The sequence below is a fragment of the Salmo salar genome, chromosome 03, assembly GCF_965601325.2.
Source record: "Salmo salar chromosome 03, fSalSal1, whole genome shotgun sequence".
NCBI classification, from domain to species: domain Eukaryota; kingdom Metazoa; phylum Chordata; class Actinopteri; order Salmoniformes; family Salmonidae; genus Salmo; species Salmo salar.
The window spans coordinates 64,890,365-64,907,229 of NC_138293.1; the positions used below are offsets into that span (position 1 = coordinate 64,890,365).

Here is a 16,865-nt window from a genome sequence, read left to right on the forward strand (position 1 = left end):
CTTAGCTTTGAAGTAAACATTCAACATTGCCATCTGTTGGTCACGTGCTGTACATTATACTTTACGGCTACTGAGCTCCAGCAAAGTAAACATTAAGTTGAAAACATAAAACAGGTGAAAACCTCAGGATGCTTTAAGAATCCTTTTAAGAGGTGAAATATCATGCTGGGTTAGTTTGCGAGGATTAGAGCAGTGGAAAAGAGACCTCGGCAGAACCTCAGGGAGTATAAGGTAAGGCACAACACACCCGGGTATAAGTACACTATTGTAAGGACTTAGGCTACCTGATCTCACCTTGGCTGCAACATTCCACCCCCTAAGAATAAACCCTGGGATGTTATGTAACCACTACTGAGCTCTCTCTGTTTTGTACACTCGTTTGTTACCTGTGCTTATAATTTCTGGTATTATACTCAATTTTCAGAGTCTCATCGCACAGTTTGTTTATCTAATGACATAGTCACACTGTGATAGTGGTTTAAGCATATTTTTCCTTTTCATATAAATGGAAAAAAGGAGATACCAATACAAAATGCCCTGAAGTATTACTGCTGTTACATGTCATTATAATGTTGTGAAGGAGATCCTTCTGATATTCTATTAACATAAATAGACACACAGCAAATGTAAAAATCAACAAGTGTACATTTATTGAATCAGTAGATATTACATGTTGGCAGTGTACACCCACAGAGAAAGTCTGGCCACATAGCATATTTCTGGATGAAAGGTGCTTTTCTCAAGCATTTGGCTGCCTCCCTGTCACATTTGCAGAGAATCTTCTCACATTTGTCCTTGAGATCATCTGGAATGAAAAGAGGGTTAAGTGGGTGAGTAGTTTCCTTAAATGACAGCTGATGTGAAAGGAGTGGTCTGTGGAGGATATGAAGGAAACACTCTGAGGTTTAGAAATGTTAGAAAATGTCTGATGCTCAAATAAACACCGTAAACATCCTGAACTGTGTAGCTTGTCCTATGTGCTTTTGCGATTAGCAATTATGGTGGGAGCATAAAATACCTGAAAATGTGGGTGAGAAATTATTCCTTTCGTGCCCATTCCCTCCTAGCACTCCTGTCCCCTATAATGTCTGCAGTGTTTATAAACTACTCAGATGTTTGTTGATCACACATCTGTTATTTTCCATGCACTGAAAAGACCCATTCATTTTCAACAGCAAATCTATACAAAAATGACAAAGTCATAGCACACCTCTGTGAGGGGAGGGATAGGCTTACCCCACTTGATTTAATCATTATGTTTCATTCATGTGCATAAAACTGAGATGGCGTACCACATTCTGCAGTCCTGTCTTCACACGTCCATTGATACCTTCTTGTCTTGGTTTGACAACCAGCAGTTTCTGCATCTCCGTAGCAGCAGTCATGTTTGTGACAGCACCTTAATGAAGGAAAAAATACACTACTGTAAGACTTAAAACAGGGCATTATAAGAACTATTTGCTGTCTCAGTGATGCACTGCATAAGTAATACAGTCCCTTTTTCTAGAAACTATTAGCTGAAAAGGCAGAGACTGGGCGTTTTTCCATATTATTGTGGCTTGGACCAACAGCAGCTCTATTTAAAACAAAAGGAAATGAAAGAGGATGGGCTCAACTATTGTTAGCAGGCAGGCCTGTGAGAGATCTGGAGGCTGGAGGTTCTGTAGTTTAGCGGTTTTGTGGGAGTTCATGTCTGTGATTAGTGGACAGAAGGAAGTTATGGTTAGGATTTTGGGTGTGGGAGCGCTGGTTGTGCATGTCTATTTCCAAATATCCAATTGACAGGAGGGCAAAACCTCAAAAGAAAACCCAAAATGATACACTTTGCAGTTTCAACTGCATCACATAATGCAGGTTGTTATTGTGGCCTACCAGACTGAAAAGTTAATGGAGGGGTTTTTCATTCAGTGGTACTTTAAATGATCGGAGTTTGTTATGAAATGGCACTCCCCCCAAAAAATATCTATATTTATAACATGTTTATAACACATCATTACAACTGCCTCACCAGTCTGCTTTATCCCTGGGCCAGCCCTGACCCCCCAGTCCACAGTAGCAGCCATACATCATATAAGCCAGGGCTGATCTGCCTGTGCTGCACTTGATGACCCCTGCCAGCTCCAGTAGCCCTCTCTTAGTCCGTGGGGGGCTCTGCAGTGCCATAGAGGCTATCACCACTGCAAAAACAACAACAACAGAAGAAGAACATGAAACTCAGCGCATCACATGTACACCAATTACATATACATACATCTTGTTCAAAATGTGCTCTTGCATATACTTGTCTGTATGTAGCAGCCTTGCTTAGTATGTGCCATTTGCTTCATACTATCTCTTTAGTCATATGTCCTGTCATCAAATGAAAATTGAGAAGTGTAGCTCTATGATTAGTCTTTCATATGAAAATGATTCTTAATGTCTAAGTGTTCAAAGTGTCGGAATGGACATGCTGTATTATTACAAGTCTATTTATGAAGTGACGAGCTAATATTGCAATTGCAAGCCTGGAGAAGTCCCTCACATTTTCCAAGAAAGATGCTCTTTGTAATGGGGAATATTTAAGATGAATAAAGTTCATATTCAGTTAAGAGTAATAAACACAATGCTTAGCAAATGTTTATGTTTTCCCTTTCTGTCAGACACATGATTTCCAGTGTTCTATTTGTGACACTCATTTGTGTACGGGTTGATGGTCACTAGACTTGTCACTGAATGTTATGAATTGTTCTCATATCGTTTGATAGTGATTGACGCCAGAGCTACAAGGACTGAGGACACAATGACATTATGAACACCGTGATTCTGTAGCAGCTGGCAAAGTCACTGTCTTTTGTTTTGACTTCGTACAAGCCTCTCAGGCTGATGTTTAGAGAACGTTTGATATTGTCTGATTAATATATAAGTACCTTCTCAGAGAAGGCCGTTTAACGTTTTCTATGCATCTATGCTGGGGTGTCTCCTTTTTGCAACTTGTATTAAACCAAATGTGTTTATGATTGACTATAATTTCTCTGACACTGATATTTTTAGACAACCATAGCTTTTGAAATTAACCCCCTTTCCCACAATACAAAACAACTTCACACTTTTTATGGGACTGCTCTCCTTTTTGTTCAGCTGGAAATTCCCTTTACACTCTTATACTATGGTCTAGTTCTATAACCTCTTTTCCCCGATCAAATTAACATGAATTTGTAATGTGCATATTAGTTGTCAACATACAAGACATGACAATTGACATTGATACTGATTTGTTAAATCATTAAACATGCATTAAAGTAAAAATTCAACCATAAAATGAGTTCTATGTAAAGATCACAAGATTATGGAAATAAAAGATTCAACCATTTCAAGATGATACAGTTGTATTGTTGTGTGAAATTAAGGAGTTGAATCATCAGGCTATAACAGATCTAAGTTCCTTTCATGTTAGATCCCTGAAGGCACTCATAACATTGTCCTTTAACATTACTTCACTCCCTCTCAATCCCTCTTAATCATTCCCTGCAAAATGTGTTAAAAATGTAAAGAAATTCAAGCAGCAATTTACCAGAGAACAGTAGAAGTATCCGATAAATCGCAGGCATGGTGTGCAAGAGGGAGTCTGCATGCACTGCTGCTTATTTACACTCTGGTGGACATAGGCATTCAGTGCAGTGGAGAGTTTTTTTTTTAGTCTGGTTTGAATAATCTCCTGAGCATCATTCCCTCCTCCTCCCGGAATAATCTGCTGTAAACTAATCCTTGAACACTGATCTGAACTTGATTTGAGTTCCCTCTCTGTTAGAATCACCCAAGAGTCCATAATTTAGTATTACTTAAAGCCAATTGCTCAATGACTTTTGTTCAGATTCTGAAAGACCAAGGACTTCAGTTGACTTTTGTTCAGATTTCAGGTCTAATTGATCAATAAATTAATGTCTGTGGTCATTGTTTTATCATGTCTACAGCCTTATTGCATGCAATTCCTCACAGAAAACATGTTCATAAAGGCCCAGCAAGTCAACTGTGTCAAAAGGTTGTATATCATGCTATATTGCCATGAATAATTCATATGAATTATATTTATTTGTTGACATTTCAAGATTTCATCATGTACATAGTACTGTAATTTCATAGTTTACTAAAGTAAAAAGTCAGAACACCGTTTGTGGTCAACAGGGGGCCCTGTTTCCTCGAATAAGAATGGAATCTAGCAAACATAAAAAACGTCATGCCAGAGACCAGGCCACATCATGATTCGTGTCCCCAACACTCAAGAAATCACTGATGCTGGCCAGGGAACAAGTCATATATTTTAAGCTGTACTCATTTAGATGTGGACTTTTTTTTTACATCTAAATATTTCTTAAGGGTGAGCATATTCTAAATATCATTATTTGTAAGATGGCTAACTAGCTAGTTTGCTATCTAGGTGTTAGCTACACCGCTAACAGTCATGTACTGTAGCTAGCTCTCTTGCATCTCCCGCCCGACATATTGATAACTAGCTTGCTAGGAAGCTAGCTAACGTTACTGTAGAAAAATGTACAGGTACTCTACTATTGAACGTTATCTTTGACAAGCATGTAACTGTAAACTCTATAGCCATGGCTATCTAGCAATCGCATTGCATACTGTTTATGTTTAGAATATCAATATCTTTCTCGTGCCAGATCGGTTAGTCTAATTTAGTTAAGCTAGCCTACCTAGGTGGAGGTATTTGTTCGACCTAGACGCTAACTAGCTAACTACATATGTCAGTGGGTATCGAACATTTCCTCTGACGTTATGGGGCTAACTTGTAATAATGTACACTTTATAACGTTCGTCCAGGATCAACTCTTCCAACTACTGTACTGTAGATTTGTATAGCCAGACTCGTTGTCAGTCGTAAGCAGACTCACTTTAGCTAGTTACATTTTTATCTTCTCGAAATATTGACCGATTACTTTTAACTAACTAGCTTGTAAAGACGACAGACAGGAAGTTCAAAGCATGAAGAATTTTAAAGCCATGAGTTTTCGAGGCTGTCGTGTGCTTTGTTGAGTCAGGAGCACGTGAAGCCTGAAAAGTAATTTTCACCTGTTTAACGTTATACATATTCATGATGTGAATTGTCTCGTCTTTATTTAACTAGTTAATGAGTGAGTCACTTAATGAAAATGTATGTTTGGACGTATTCTAACGGTATGCAAGGCCTACGACAAAACGGTTTTGACAATAATACAATTATACTCAGAGTAGGCCTAAAACATGTTAACTAGAAAGGTAACTAACTTCTTTTTTTTTAAATTACATATTGTGTTGACAGAGACCACGACCTAAAGAAACAGGTGAACATGTCAATCCTGTGTCAGGACCGAAGCAGTCGCTGGCAGGATATTCAGAATGGGCTGCAGTTCATCCAGTGAGTATGATCAGGACTCCCCAGTCCAAGTCAGTGTACCCCAGGGAATGCAGATTGGTTGAGTGCATAGGGAAATCAGGCTACAGCGCTGTTGTCAGCCACCGATGGATGGTCTTGGGGGAAGAGAATTACAATTCATTTTCGCAGGAGACAGCCTAAGTGTTTCCATAGTGGTAACTGCCTGGAACTGTACAACAAGTCAGATGTTGTTTAGCAATTTCAGGATCTTGTGCCTCAATGTGAGTTATATTGAAATTGTATTATTTGGGAAAAGATTACTCCATGATGTCCATGAACGATGTAATATTTGAATATGCTCATGTTTTCAGTGTCAAAGGAAGGAGATCTAAGTTTGAACTTGTTTGTTTCTAGGTCAACTCTGCCCTATCCTGGAACTCAGGAACGATATGAGGTGATTATGCAATCAACTCAAATGGCTGCACCTACATTCATGACATATGAAGCTCAGAATGCACCTCATATTTTGGTTATTTTGAATTTGTTTTTTCAGGTGTTCATTCAGGACCTTGTGAAGAATCTGTTTGGTGAAGGAAATGATGTGTTCAATGAAGGGGAATGGATGCGATCTATAGAAATGTACACTGAGGCCTTGAGCATAGCAGAATATGCAGATTCGGAAGACATCAGTGTACCTACTGGAACGTTGGAAAAGCTGTATGCCAATCGAGCTGCTGCTTACTTGAACGTTGTACCGGTAAGTCAGGTTTAAGAAAGTGGTGTGTTTTGTCTTACATTTATGAATGATGTATTATTTCTCTATTTTCTGTTCAAAGAGTGGTAAAATTTGGGAATTTTATTTCAGGGTCTGCATGATGAAGCACTAGTAGACTGTGAGAAAGCTCTGCAATTGAATGAGGGGAACCATAGAGCTCTTTATAGGAAAGCCAGAGCCTTGAAAGAGATGGGCAGGCATAAAGAGGCCTATGAGACTGTAGCGAAGTGCTCCCTTGCAGTGCCTCAGGTGAGACCGCAGAGGAAATATACCATGTGGTAAGGTTTTGTAGATTCTTCCATTTTATTGTCTTAAGTTCATAATCCTTATTGTCAATATGGGATTGTTTTTTTCAGGATCCCAATGTCATAGGATTGACTCAGGACCTGGCCAAAATGTTGGGATTGAAAATCCGTAAAGCCTATGTCAGGAGTAAGGTGAGAGTGTACTGTATGGATTATGGCACATAGGCTACTTCAGTATGTGGCTTAGTATCTAACCTTGAGATATTTCTTTCAACAGCCTGCCTTAAATGTTTTGCCTGGATCAAGCTATTCGGGTGCATCCAATGACAAGGTAAAGGGAATTCCATTTCTTTGTGGGAATCTGCACACAATATAGATTACTTGCACCAAATGAATGTAGTGTACCAGCAGGTAAATATTTTAAGAGCGTTCTTTTTATTTGTTTCAGTCTCATGGATCTACATCTGTGGAAGATATAGAAATTGGTAAGATATTCTGTGATTTAGTTTGAGTAATTTACTTATCGGCCCAGTGCAGTCAAATATGGTTTTCCTGTGTTTTGAATACACTGAGTATACAAAATATTAAGAACACCTGCTCGTTTCATGACAGACTGACCAGGTAAATCCAGGTGAAAGCTATGATCCCTTATTGATGTCACTTGTTAAATCCACTTCAATCAGTGTAGATGGAGAGGAGACAAGTTAAAGAAGGATTTAAGCACAGGAGGTTGGTGGCACCTTAATTGGGGAGGACGGGCTTGTGGTAATGGCTGGAGTGGAGTGAGTGGAATGGTTGAAACCATGTGTTTGATGCCATTCCATTAGCGCTGTTCCAGCCATTATTATGAGCTGTCCTCCCCTCAGCAGCCGCCACTGTTTTTAAGCCTTGAGACGATTGAGACATGGATTGTGAATGTGTGCTATTCAGAGGGTGAATGGGAAAGACAAAATATTTAAGACCCTTTGAACGAGGTATGGTAGTAGGTGCCAGGCTCACCGGTTTGTGTGAAGAACTGCAACGCTGCTGGGTCTTTCACGCTCAATAGTTTCCTGTGTATCGAGACTGGTCCAACACCCAAAGGACATCCAGCCAACTTGACACAATTGTGGGAAGCCTTGGAGTCAACATGGGCCAGCATCCATGTGGAAGGCTTTCGACACCTTGTAGAGTCCATGGCCCGATGAATTGAGGCTGTTCTAAGGACAAGGGGTGGGGTGCACAACTCAATATTAGGAAGGTGTTCCTAATGTTTGGTATACTCGGTGTATATTTCTACCATGAGGTTGGAATAATACTGTGAAATTATGTACATTATAATGCCCTTTTAGTGTAAGAGCTGTTTGAAAAGACTGCCTGAACTAGCTGTTTTGGTGGGATGGAATTTTGGCCTGCCTTGCTAATTTTGTTAATAGACCAATAGATGGGTTGGCTGGCATCACGTAAGTGATGCACGTGCAATGACGTGGCTGGAAGGCGTGTGTTGTTATGATTCTGAAAGGTCAGATGGCTAGTAACAATGACAAGAAGCTGCCATGTGTGGAATTGTAGTAAGCTCGCTTCAACTCATTGTATATTGTTATTGATACCATGTCTTGTTTAGACTCATGTCTATGCTGATATGGCAAACGAAAATATAAACGCATCGTACAACAATTTCAAAGATTTCACGGAGTTACTGTTCATATAAAGGAAATCAGTCAATTTAAATAAATAAATTGGGCCCTAATCTATGGATTTCACGTGACTGGGCAGAGGTGCAGCCATGGGTGGGCCTGGGAGGGTATAGGCCCACCCACTGGGGAGCCAGGTCCAGCCAATGAGTGAGTTTTTACCCACAAAAGGGCTTTATCACAGACAGAAATACTCCTCAGCCCCCCCCGTGGACATTAATGCAGTCAGCATGCCAGTTACACACTCCCTCAACTTGAGACATCTGTGGCACAACGTGGCCTTTTGTCCACAAGGTGCACCTGTGTAATGATCATGCTGTTTAATCAACTTCTTGATATGCCACACCTGTCAGGTGGATGGAATATCTTGGCAAATGAGAAATGCTCACTAACAAGGATGTAAACAAAGTTGTGAGAAGCTTTTTGTGCATATGGAACATTTCTGGGATTTTTTATTTCCGCTCATGAAACATGGGACCAACAATTTATATATTTGTTCAGTGTATTTGAGACAACAATTGCTCATTGAGCAAATGTATTTGTTTTCAATTAACATTTTGTGAGAAAATAAGTCAACCCTGTCTGTTTTGACCCATAGTTGCGCACGCCTCAGTTTTGTTGATAAACAACCTGTCCAGGAGAGAGAGATCCAAACCTCTGCCAATAACAGCTTTTTTTTTCCATTTCCACTCCCCACTCAGACAGTCTTAGCAAAATATCTTACTTGAGAAATTGCTCTTTGCGAATGAGTTATTTTTAAATTGTGTAACTAATTTTAATTGAAAACAATCACAGTAAGTTACTTAGTTGTTACCCAGAAATGATTTGATGAGAGAAAAACGTCTGCATTGGACCTTTTTAAATGTGGAAGGTCTTGTTGCTAAAAATAATGTCTGCACTTTCCAAATTCCCACCTGTGTTGTAGAAGTGAATCAGCCCCCTCAGGAAACTGACGGTCCAGACCCAGCCCCCCCAAGCCTAGACCCAGTGGCAGCAATGAAGGTGCACCCCCCTCGGAATGAGAGAATAGAAGCTGAATCCCCCCCTGTCAGCATCATCCCTTCGGTATCGCCTGTTGAGGTTCACACCCCAGAGCCCAATCATGTTCCGGTGCCCCTGCCTATGCCCATTTCCAAGCCCATGCCTACGTTGGTCAATGGTGCCAGAGCCAGCCCTACCCAGTCTTACCATTTGCCAATGCAAAAGTCTCACCCGGACTTCGATGCAGAAATTATTGGAGATGACCTGGATGATCTGCTGGACCAAGCTGGCCCCGGCCCCACAGAATCTCCCATGGTACGTTCATGGGAGATTGCTGCTAATGTAGGAAAACCTCATTTCCCCCCCCCCCCCCTTTTTTTTTGCACATTCAATTAGTTTTTTTTATCTGTTTTTGTTTTAAATGTGGCATTTTCACTATCATGTTAAAACAATATCTAATGTAGAGTGTATTGTTCTCTCTCTAGGTCATTCCCACCATGAAGGGCCCTATCCCTTTTCCAACCAGTGCCCCCTCAAATTCCATGTCTAGTCCTTTCCTTATGCCATCTCACATGAACCCCTTTATGCATGTGGCATCACAGTGCACAGTGACTCTGCCTCCTCCCTACCACAAGCCACAAGCCAGCGGGTACTCTTTAGGTCTGGACACCTTCGGGGTCTCCTCTCCATTGGATTCACTGGATAGTCTTTCCATGTCAGAGCCTCAGACAGGTATGCAAGGAGTTGCATACAGCCAATTTAACGGTAATACCTCTTGAATGTGTTGAACATTTGTTATTATCCTTATGTCTTAAATCTGGCGCGGCACGTAGCCTAGCGCTTGAGAGCCAGTAACCAGTAAGCTGGTTCGAAAATCTGTCCATATGCCCTAGAGCAAGGCACTTAACCTTAATTGCTCTGGATAAGAGTGTCTGCTAAATGACTAAAATGTAAATAACTTCTTATTGAATAGTGAAATCTCAATTGCTAACAAAATTGGATTTTGACAAAACAATCAACTGAAATTCGATTTTTAATTATTTACTTTTATAAATGTTTTGTCAATGTTGTCTCTGATGTATTTTTCTTTCCCCCCCCCAAATCTAGGATATAGTCAGCATACATTCATGCAGGTGAGTCTAGCTAGTCTAGTCTCCATGTCCCACTGATATTTTCACAACAGTACCTTGTGTTCATATGTTTAGTTTTTCTTGTCTATTTTTAAAAATAAATCCTGATATTTGTTCCCCCTCCAGTTGACCGACCATGATAAGCCAATGGGAATGGCCCTGGGGATGCCGGATGTAACCCTCCTCCCTGCTGTTGTGGATCTGGCCAAAAATCCACTGGCTGATACTCATGAATTCAAACAGGCATGCTCAAACTGCTATGTCAAAACTGGTATGTACATGCTTTATGTAATATAAACGCAACATGCAACAATTTCAAAGATTTTACTGAGTTACAGTTCATATAAGGAAATCAGTCAATTGAAATAAATGATTTAGGCCCTAATCTATGGATTTCACATGACTGGGCAGGGGTTTATTTCAGCTCATGAAACATGGGACCAACACTTTACATGTTGCGTTTTTATATTTTTGTTCGGTGTATATGAATGTCTGTTTTGCTTATTGTGTGACATCTAAGAGTATGAAACTGGGTTGATAAATGGGTATGGGACATGATAATTATTGCATGTGAAAGCTCATGTTGATATCCTATCACTAGGGCTTGGAGTGTTGGATTTCACACTCTATACCGAAGAGCACAAATGCAAGAAGGACATAATACTTGGAAGGATAAAAAATCAACCAGACAAGTCATGGAAGCTGATCAGACCCAGACCGACAAAATCCCAGTATGTTGGGCCATACTACATCTGCAAAGGTAAGCCTTGAAAATACTACTACTATAATAATAATACTACTACTACTACAATACTACTACTCCAATGTGCTTCATGGTCCGTCTGTGCCAGTGTTCAGCTGCCTATGATGATTATTAACTAAAATGATGACCTTGTAGATGTCGCCATTGGAGAGGGGTGCAGGTACCCTGGTCACTGCACATTTGCCTACTGCCAAGAGGAGATTGATGTTTGGTCCCTGGAGCGCAAAGGCTTCATCTGCAGAGACTTTCTCTTTGATCCATTTGAGCCCACCAGTAAGATCAATCTGACTGTCCCGAAGATCCTACAGGAGCATCATGGGATATTCATGTTCCTCTGCGGGGTAAGTTGGGCTTTTTAATGTAAAAAAAAAAAAAGTGATGCGTTTTCATTGATAAGTTGCTGAGTCTCTTATTGCATTGCCATTGTTGTGTTAGAGCGTTAGGGTGCACAACTCTGGTTTTTGAGTGCTGCAGTGGATGCTTGGTTTTGCCTTTTAATCCGCCCAGAGTAATAGTGTGTGGACTCTAGACAATAAATGATTTTAAGTGTCAGGGAGAAATGAAAACCAGCAGGACTGAGGACATCTGACTAGAGTGGAGCACCACTGTGTTATAGAGAGAAAGTTTGACTTGGAAGTTCCGCTGACTGGAACCATATCCTGTATCCTCATTCTTCTCATGACCAATACAATTCCACGGTAACAATGATGCTTAGACTATGCTTTTTTTCCTGTTTTAAAAGTATGCCAAACAAAAACCAATGATTACCAAGTTAAACCATACAAATCTATGCACTAGGACAACTTTTAACAATTTCCACTGATATAAAATGAAACATTTACTTGAAGAGCAGTGCAGATACAAAGTTTGGTAACAGAATTACGGTTTGTTGTTTTTGCCGTCATTCTGTTACTGTGGAATTACCCTGATACAACACTAACGTTGACTGTCATTACTGCCTCTGGTATAACCTTCAGCGTCAGTTTTATGAGTGGGAGCTGTGCCCTTTATTAAAACCTCTACTCTGTGTGTGGTGTCCTGTAAGAGTTGTCCATCCCTCTAATGTATCTGATCTGATCTCCAGGTGTGTTTTGATCACAAACCCAGAATAATCAGCAAAACCAATAAGGACAACCCATCACTTTGCTCTCACCCCGTGACAAAACATGCCTTTGAAGATCAGAAGTAAGCCATTTCACTTGTTTACACATGCTGAGAGAGATGCAGAGGTTTTTAAGTGAATTAAGCAGTGGTCTACCTTGTAAGTGATGGTTTGTGGCTGACTGCTCTGGTTCCTTTAGTAATTAAGCCCACTAGTGTATATTGTAACATGATTCTATGCTCTGCACAGTGGGGGTTGTGAACGTGATGAGGTGTTGTGCTTTCAGGTGCCTGGTCCACATTCTGAGGGAGAACACTGTGCGCTACTCCAAAATCCGTCCGTACAGTCCACAGAACCAGATGGACATCTGTCGTCATGAGGTGCGCTACGGCTGCGTGCGGGAAGACGAGTGCTTCTATGCCCACAGCCTGATCGAGCTGAAGGTGTGGATGATGCAGCACCAGCTAGGTAAGCTCTTACCACCTATTAAAGGTGCCTTCAAATAGCATCTAATCAAAGAACGTTATTGGTAATTCAACAAGATTACTTTTCCCAGTTGTAAGATGGTGCCGACAGACATGGCACCTCTGCTTCTAGCTCCTAAGCAACTTTGTTGTATTTTGTTTTTGTGTGTGTTATTTCTTACATTATTAGCCCAGAATGTTTTTTTTGTGTTGTTACATACAGCCAGAAAGAGTATTTTAAGTACCTTCTGGTAACTTTTGTAGGTTTTCAAAGTGAACATCCCTCATAAAACTCTTTGCAATCTGTTTATGATCATATAGGCATCACTCCTGAAAATATAGTCCATGAGGCCAATAGGTTTTGGAACATGGAGGCAGGCTCCCAAGGATCCCTGGTAAACAGTCATTGTACACAACACTATATTCAGAACATGCTTTATTTCCTAAATGTATTTCTGTTAATTTGACTGCAGATTTTCCACATGACCTAACACAAACCATTTATTTTGTGTCATTCCAGCAATTCACCACACCACTGAAGAGGTTTGGACCCCCAAATCTGAAGATGCAGTTTGTGTGTGGGCAGTGTTGGAGAAACGGCCAAGTTAGTGAGGCAGACAAGAACAAGAAGTACTGCACTGCCAAAGCCAGGCATTCGTGAGTAGTTCTCTCCTCTGAAACCATTTCAGGACAATTTGAATAATGAGCCTGGTCAGCATAGTGAATTTCATCTGACCTGTGTTGCAGGTGGTCAAAAGACAAACGAGTGGTGCTGGTGAGTTCCATCGAACGCAAGAAGTGGACAACGATCCGCCCTCTCCCAACAAAGAAGCCCATCCCATCTCAGTTTGAGGTAGGCCTAGGAGGGCTGAAAATGCTCCCAGAGCAACTGGTCTGACCACATACTCAGCTGACTCGTATGGGATCTCCCAGAGAGAATGATGTTTTGTCCTCGTGTAAAGTGCTCATGTTGTGTGTGTGTGTGTGTGTGTGTGTGTGTTTTACTTACAGATTTGTATGCACGTGTCCACTGGCAAAAAGTGCCAGTACATTGGAAACTGCACATTTGCACACAGCACAGAGGAAAGGGACCTGTGGACATACATGAAAGAGAACAACAGTGAGTTTGTTACAGATGGACTGTAGTTTTTGTACAGCAGTTCATGCCTGTGTGATGTACAGTAAATATATTATGATGAGTAATACAAACTTAATCAGATACTAAACTGTGTGTCCATTTAGTTCCTGACATGGAGCAGCTGTATGAGCACTGGCTGCAGTCTCAGAAGCCTGGCTGGAGCGAGGAGGCCTCCAACAGCGCCATCAAGGAGAACGGGAAGCAGATCCACATGCCCACAGACTATGCTGAGGAGGTGGTAAGAAATCTCTGTTTTAACCATTCCCAGATGGTTCTATGACCTTCAACATGCTGTAAGTGACCACAAACCTTCAACATGCTAATATCATCTTGATGATATCTGTTATGCTAGGCTGGCAACCACTGTTGGCTTTGTGGTAAGAACTGCAACAGTGACAGGCAGTGGCAGCAGCATATCACCTCAGAAAAACACAGAGAGAAAGTGTTTAACTCTGAAGACGATCAGAACTGCTGGCAGTATCGCTTCCCCACTGGCACCTTCAGAGTTTGCGAGAGGTAAGGTTTCTATGCTAATTTAACGTTTATTTAGGTCACTGGTGCCTAATTTGATTACTTGAAATGGTGTTATTGGTGACTGACATTTCTGATACTGCATCCATTTCCACAGATACCTTAAAGGCACTTGCACAGAGGAGGAGTTGTGTAAACTGGCTCATGGAAACGAGGAACTAAAGGAATGGACGGAGCGCAGGGAGTTCCTTTTGATGAAACTGGCCAAAGCAAGAAAAGACCATCTTATAGCCCCAAATGACAATGACTTTGGCAAATATAGTTTTCTGCTTAAAGACATAAAGTAATGATTTGATGACAATGATTATGTTGGGATGCAATATATTTTGCAGTGTTAAGTAAAAGAGGTACAGGTTCAGGTAAGCCTTTGGGAGGATCTAGTCTATACCATTAAGAGGAGAGATGCAGATCACAGCGTGATTTGAATGGAAAGTACACAGTTGGCCATGTGCTCCAAATGATCATAGCGGTGTTCCTTTTATCACAGAAAGAGATGCACCATTGCCTTTTACGTAACGTAGCAATCATTGACGCGTCACAAAGATTGCTTGTCATAAAATGGATTGATGACCTGCTCAGAGAAGCCGAAGCAGGGGGTAGACACCATCAGAACAGCTCTTATGTCGAAAGGTGACTTAAAAGGCTTGTTTTTGTATTTGAGTTTTTAAGAAAGGTTCCTTTTTGTTTTATACGATTCAAAAGTCTGACGATTGGAATGTTTGAAATGGAATTCTGCATCCTTTCACAAATTATGTTCACATAGGTCTTTTTCATTATTTCCATAATTTGTTGCATTTATGCCTGTTGGTTTTGGAATATGCCAACCAACCAAAATAAAATCTTGATTTCTTGTTGCAAGTATTGATTTTGTACTTGTTCAATAGTGTAGCAGCCTAACAAATGTAGGTTGACATTCTATGCAATGTGCTAAGTTGTCTAAAATGGAAGACATTTTGCAAAGTTTGATCAGTGGTTGCAGGTGGTAGGAAGGATACAATGGTTTGTGGGATGACAATAGTCGAGTTCCTGCCCGACGAAATTGCAGACGCATGCCAGATCTTACAACGCCTGGGTAAGTATTTTACGTATCAGCTAACCACACACGATATATACAAAAGTATGGACACCCCTTCAAATTTGTGTATTTGACTATTTCAGCCACACCCGTAGCTGACAGGTGTGTAAAATCAAGCACAAAGCCATGTAATCTACATAGGTAAACATTGGCAGTAGCACGGTCTTAAGAGCTCAGTGACTTTCAACGTGGCACTGTCATAGGATGCCACCTTTCCAACAAGTCAGTCAAATTTCTGTCCTGCTAGAGCTGCCCCAGTCAACTGTAAGTGCTGTTATTGTGAAATGTAAACGTCTAGGAGCAACAACGGCTCAGCCGCAAAGTAGTAGGCCACACTAGCTCACAGAACAGGATCAACGAGTGCTGAAGCGCATAGCACGTAAAAAATGATCTATCTTGCAACACTCACTACCAAGTTCCAAACTGCCTCTGGAAGCAACTTCAGCACAAGAACTGTTTGCCGGGAGCTTCATGAAATGGGTTTCCATGGCCGAGCAGCCGCACACAAGCCTAAGATCACGATACCAAGCGGAAGGAGTGGTGTAAAGCTCGCCGCCATTGGACTCTGGAGCAGTGGAAACGCATTCTCTGGAGTGATTAATCACTCGTCACCACCTAAGAGTCCGACTGACAACTCTGGGCTCGGCGGATCCCAAGGGAACACTACCTGCCCGAATACATAGTGCCAACTGTAAAGCTTGGTGGAGGAATAATGGTCTGTGGCTGTTTTCATGGTTCAGGTTAGGCCCCTTAGTTCCAGTGAAGGGAAATCTTAATGCTATAGCATACAATGACATTCTAGGCAATTCTTTGCTTCCAACTTTGCGGCAACAGTTTGGGGAAGGCCCTTCCCTGTTTCAGCATGACATTGCCCCCGTGCACAAAGCGAGGTCCATGGTTTGTCGAGATTGGTGTGAAAGAACTTGACTGACCTGCACAGAGCCCTGATCTCAACCCCATCAAACACCTTTGGAATGAATTGTGAACGCCGACTGCGAGCCAGGCCTAACCTCCTAACATCAATGCCCGACCTCACTAATACACTTGTGGCTGAATGGAAGCAAGTCCCCGCAGCAATGTTCCAACATCTAGTGGTAAGCCTTCACAGAAGAGAGGAGGCTATTATAGCAGCAAAGGGGGGACCAACTCCATATTAATGCCCATGATTTTGGAATGAGATATTCGACAAGCAGGTGTCCACATAATTTTGGTCATGTTGTAGCAATCTGTCAGTAAACACCATTGGTTGATGCATGCCATGTCTGAGCAGGGGAATGCGACCCATGTGATATACAGTGCCTATAGAAAGTCTCTACACCCTCCTTGGATTTCTTTAAATTTATTGTATTAAAAATGGTTTTCTTTTTTTGCCTATGCTCTACATAAAATAATGTGGAGGAGAAATTCTAACTCTTACAGATGAATGAAAAATAGAAAACAAATATACACTACCGTTCAAAAGTTTGGGGTCACTTAGAAATGTCCTCGTTTTTGAAAGAAAAGCCAAAAAATGTGTCTATTTAAAATAGCATCAAATTGAGCAGAAATACAGTGTAGACATTGTTAATGTTGTGAATGACTATTGTAGCTGATTTTTTTTATGGATTATCTACATAGGCGTATTATCAGAGAGGTCCATTA

The 16,865-nt window shown here is 41.1% G+C and overlaps 2 protein-coding genes across 7 annotated transcripts; one reads left to right on the forward strand and one right to left on the reverse strand.

Moving 5' to 3' along the window:
* Positions 1 to 627: 627 nt before the first annotated feature.
* Positions 628 to 3,635, reverse strand: pla2g10 (phospholipase A2 group X). Its single transcript, XM_014193112.1, has 4 exons — positions 3,551 to 3,635; positions 2,009 to 2,177; positions 1,293 to 1,399; positions 628 to 805 (listed from the first exon to the last, which is right to left on the reverse strand). Exons 1-4 carry the CDS (start codon positions 3,585 to 3,587, stop codon positions 657 to 659), a joined length of 462 nt encoding a protein of 153 aa, XP_014048587.1. The 5' UTR covers positions 3,588 to 3,635; the 3' UTR covers positions 628 to 656.
* Positions 3,636 to 4,188: 553 nt separating this feature from the next.
* z3h7a (Zinc finger CCCH domain-containing protein 7A) lies at positions 4,189 to 15,007 on the forward strand. Of its 6 annotated transcripts, none has more exons than XM_014192944.3 (23): positions 4,189 to 4,354; positions 5,294 to 5,389; positions 5,762 to 5,801; positions 5,901 to 6,104; positions 6,213 to 6,371; positions 6,479 to 6,559; positions 6,645 to 6,698; positions 6,816 to 6,852; positions 8,966 to 9,363; positions 9,507 to 9,786; positions 10,129 to 10,154; positions 10,278 to 10,422; positions 10,753 to 10,911; positions 11,050 to 11,255; positions 11,999 to 12,099; positions 12,303 to 12,484; positions 12,802 to 12,875; positions 13,001 to 13,137; positions 13,228 to 13,333; positions 13,492 to 13,600; positions 13,723 to 13,856; positions 13,971 to 14,134; positions 14,247 to 15,003. In XM_014192944.3, the coding sequence occupies exons 2-23, from the start codon at positions 5,322 to 5,324 to the stop codon at positions 14,434 to 14,436; spliced, it is 3,054 nt and encodes a 1,017-aa protein (XP_014048419.1). In that variant the 5' UTR covers positions 4,189 to 4,354; positions 5,294 to 5,321; the 3' UTR covers positions 14,437 to 15,003.
* Positions 15,008 to 16,865: the final 1,858 nt, after the last annotated feature.

Bases quoted from the DNA above. Each gene is read 5' to 3' on its own strand.
- pla2g10 (XM_014193112.1), bottom strand. From the start codon at position 3,587: ATGCCTGCGATTTATCGGATACTTCTACTGTTCTCTG. The intron at 2,178-3,550 runs GTAAATTGCTGC...TTGTTTTTGCAG, and splicing joins GATACTTCTACTGTTCTCTG to TGGTGATAGCCTCTATGGCA. The intron at 1,400-2,008 runs GTGAGGCAGTTG...TCCTTCATTAAG, and splicing joins CCCAGGGATAAAGCAGACTG to GTGCTGTCACAAACATGACT.
- z3h7a (XM_014192944.3), top strand. From the start codon at position 5,322: ATGTCAATCCTGTGTCAGGACCGAAGCAGTCGCTGGCAGGATATTCAG. The intron at 6,853-8,965 runs GTAAGATATTCT...CCTGTGTTGTAG, and splicing joins TGTGGAAGATATAGAAATTG to AAGTGAATCAGCCCCCTCAG. The intron at 10,912-11,049 runs GTAAGCCTTGAA...ATGACCTTGTAG, and splicing joins GCCATACTACATCTGCAAAG to ATGTCGCCATTGGAGAGGGG.